At 38.8% G+C, this 3,369-nt stretch overlaps 1 protein-coding gene across 1 annotated transcript; it reads left to right on the plus strand.

The window, feature by feature from the left end:
• Positions 1-1,600: 1,600 nt before the first annotated feature.
• Positions 1,601-2,607, plus strand: FSHB (follicle stimulating hormone, beta polypeptide). The gene is made up of 2 exons (XM_008938147.1): positions 1,601-1,759; positions 2,371-2,607. The coding sequence occupies exons 1-2, from the start codon at positions 1,601-1,603 to the stop codon at positions 2,605-2,607; spliced, it is 396 nt and encodes a 131-aa protein (XP_008936395.1).
• Positions 2,608-3,369: the final 762 nt, after the last annotated feature.

Below are 3,369 nucleotides of genomic sequence, written 5' to 3' on the forward strand. Positions count from 1 at the left end.
CTGAAGAGGCACACACCACTAACTCGTGAAGGCAGCAAAAAGGCAGCGAGTTGGGGAACACCATTCATAGAATCTGTTATTATCAAGACAAACCAGGGAACACAGTCGAGTTTGCATGGTTGCCTGTTAAAAATATCAGCATTTTCCCTATAACATGACAACACTTGATCTGAGATCACTGATAGAAAACACAGATCTGGAAACCTATTATGGCATTTTTATAGCCCCTCCCAACAATACAGGTATCCCTTATACAAGTTTTAGGAAAAAAGACTGTGTGACAGACCGGAACCAGGACTGCATATACTAGGATAAAAATATGAATTTTGAAAACCCACAGTGGTATTCTAAATGCTAAAGAGAAGTGGAGTTACTCATGGTTTAACAAAACCCACACTACTAACTTTCTTGGACCACAAATCAATAAAAAAGTACATATGCAGCTCACTGGGTAAGACTCAATTCAGAGAAAAGCAATTAAGACTGATACCCTGGAAAACTCAGGAACATGTCAATTAGCCAAGAAATGGCCTAGCAATGTCTCTGCTATGAATTACCAGAAGACCAGCTTGAGGCTCTTGGGGGACCTTATAGCAACCTTCCAGTACCTGAGAGGGGCCTACAAGAAAGCAGGGGAGGGACTGTTCACAAGGGTTTGGAGTGACAGGACAAGGGGTAATGTGTTTAAGCTAGATAAGGGTAGATTTAGGTTAGATGTTAGGAAAAAATTCTTCAGTATGAGGGTGATAGGTCCCTGGAATAGGTTGCCCAGACAAGTGGTGGAGGCCCCATCCCTGGAGACATTCAAGATTAGGCTAGATGAAGCTTTGAGTAGCTTGATCTAGTTGGAGATATCCCTGCTTATTGCAGGGGGGTTGGACTAGATGAATTTTGGAGGTCCCCTTCCAGCCCAGACTATGATTCTATGACCCTCAGGCCTATTGGTTTGTGGGCTGACATAAAACACAGTTAAAACAGATAAACTTTTCAAAAAATAAGCTTCTCAACCTTCTTTCAAACTGTGGAATGGCTCAGCTATTTCTAAATGCCACTGAATCAAATCCAGTGAAACTTCTAAAAAGACATTGTGACAGTAACCTTCACAGCCACATCCTGAGTGTGTTTTGCTTTTCTTTTTTCCTCTAAACAACGCTTGATCGCACTGTCTGGCCAAACATTAATCAGCTTTCACCAAGTACCAAAGTAATGCCTGCTGCATTAATCCACTACAAATCCTCAAGGTGTAAGTTACACACAATTTAGTATAAAAGGTAAGCACAGGGCTTTCTCTTCACTACAGCTACTACCAGGACAGCAAGTAGAATACAGGTAAGTTCTCATCAGATCCTGATCTAGAAATCTTTTTTCACTGTATGTAACTAATTGCTTCTGAAAAAATAGAAAATGAAGTAGAGAAAGAGCAAATGATAATCTTTCTCCATAAAGACAAGACACATTTTCTGTACAGTTGCTTAGGAAAATCAAATTCCTTTAACAATAAACATACAGATATATCTATTTAGTGGCTTTCTCCTATATTCTCACTGACGTTTCTGGAAGATATATAAAATATACACATATTATTTGCTTTATTCACAGGATGAAGACGCTTAATTGTTACATGCTTTTGTTTTGCTGGAAAGCAATTTGTTGCAATAGCTGTCAGCTCACTAATATTACTATAGCAGTGGAAAGAGAAGAATGTGAATTCTGTATTACAGTGAATGCTACATGGTGCTCAGGATACTGCTTCACAAGGGTGAGAATCTTAAGTTTATTTACAGGCACCAGAATTAAATATTCCAAGTGATGGATAAATAACCCATTTCTTCAGTCCATAATGAACACATATACAGAATGAGCCTTGTTAAAGAACAGGGTGAGTAACTGCTGAGATATTTGACAGGAAAGTAGATACACAGCCAGTCTGAACCACAAAGGGAAGGATGAAAGGATGTTAGTAAAATTCAGATCTTTAACTGGCTGTACACATTATATTTAGACAATATAACTACTTGAAATGGATCTGGATCTAAGTGTCGTGTTCAGTTTGTGGTTGAGAAGGGACACAATAAAGCAGCCATTACGATGCAGACTCCTATATTTTTCCAAATAATTTAAAGAACAAAGCATTTGACCTGCACGATTGTTTGGTGATTGTATGACACAGATTTGCCATATCATTCCTCCTGAAATGAGAAATCTAAGTATCTAGGTGAAATTAGACGAGTCTGATCCAAATCCTTTTGATCTCAGTGGGAATTTCCCACCGGCTTAATGGATTTTCATTGGGTCCTTTATTTTATAAAAATTTGTAATTCTACCCCATAACAAATTTTAAGCTGGGTATTTCCTTCTTGTAATTTTCAGGATCCAGTATATAAATACCCTCCAGTCTCATCTGTCCAGCAAACATGTACTTTCAAGGAGGTTGTGTATGAAACAGTGAAGATTCCTGGCTGTGGCGACCATCCTGAATCATTTTATTCTTACCCAGTAGCTACAGAGTGCCACTGTGAGACCTGTGACACTGACAGCACCGACTGCACTGTGAGGGGACTGGGGCCATCCTACTGTTCCTTCAGTCAGAATGGAAGCAACCAGTGAAGTGTACTTGAGACGGCAGTTTGGCTTTAAACACTCACTTATAAATAAAGATACTGATTGGGCTTAAGTACAACACAACAGGCAAGGCTATTTAGAAACTGCCAAGATTGCAACAAAGATTTTTAAGGCCAAAATGGAGAGCTACTGACTAAACTTCTCCTCAGGCCTTCCCTACTTAGCCCATCAGTTTCCTTTAAACTATTTCTATAGGTCTATAGAATGCTGCTTCCGATTCTTCTGCCCTTGCCTCCTCTTCTTTATTACACCCTCATTCTTTATATTCCTGTATTTCCACTGCTAAGTTCACTTAACTTATTCTATGCTATTCTATACTTTCAAAAAGTTCCCAAGTTCCAAGTATTTATTATCCCATCCCTCCTCAGAATGTACTTATTTTAAAAAAGCCTTGCAGCACTGGTTTTATTACAGCCAACATCTGTGCACTCACTTTCTATTTCAGACTGTAAACCTCTCTTAGCTGAGGTCCTGACTTCTTTTTGGCAAAATATTTCATATAGCCATTACGCTCTGTAAATAACAACAGCATGTTTATTTAAGAGCCAAAAATCTATGTTCAAATGTTGAATGTCACCTGAATTCTTGTGCAAGCTGGAGGACTGTATCAGAATGGAAAATTATCTCACATTATTGGGAAAATTATCTGAAACCTACACATTTTCCTACCAGGAAAATGAAAAGATACTGCTTTTCATGAGAAACAAGCACAGAATGGAGAGCAACTGGTTCACCAGCAGTTCAGCA

The sequence above is a fragment of the Merops nubicus genome, unplaced genomic scaffold (genome assembly GCF_000691845.1).
Source record: "Merops nubicus isolate BGI_N331 unplaced genomic scaffold, ASM69184v1 scaffold51313, whole genome shotgun sequence".
NCBI lineage: Eukaryota > Metazoa > Chordata > Aves > Coraciiformes > Meropidae > Merops > Merops nubicus.

Coding starts and splice junctions, on each gene's coding strand:
- FSHB (XM_008938147.1), top strand. CDS start 1,601: ATGAAGACGCTTAATTGTTACATGCTTTTGTTTTGCTGGAAAGCAATT. Junction 1,760..2,370: donor CAGGATACTGCTTCACAAGG/GTGAGAATCTTA, acceptor TGTAATTTTCAG/GATCCAGTATATAAATACCC.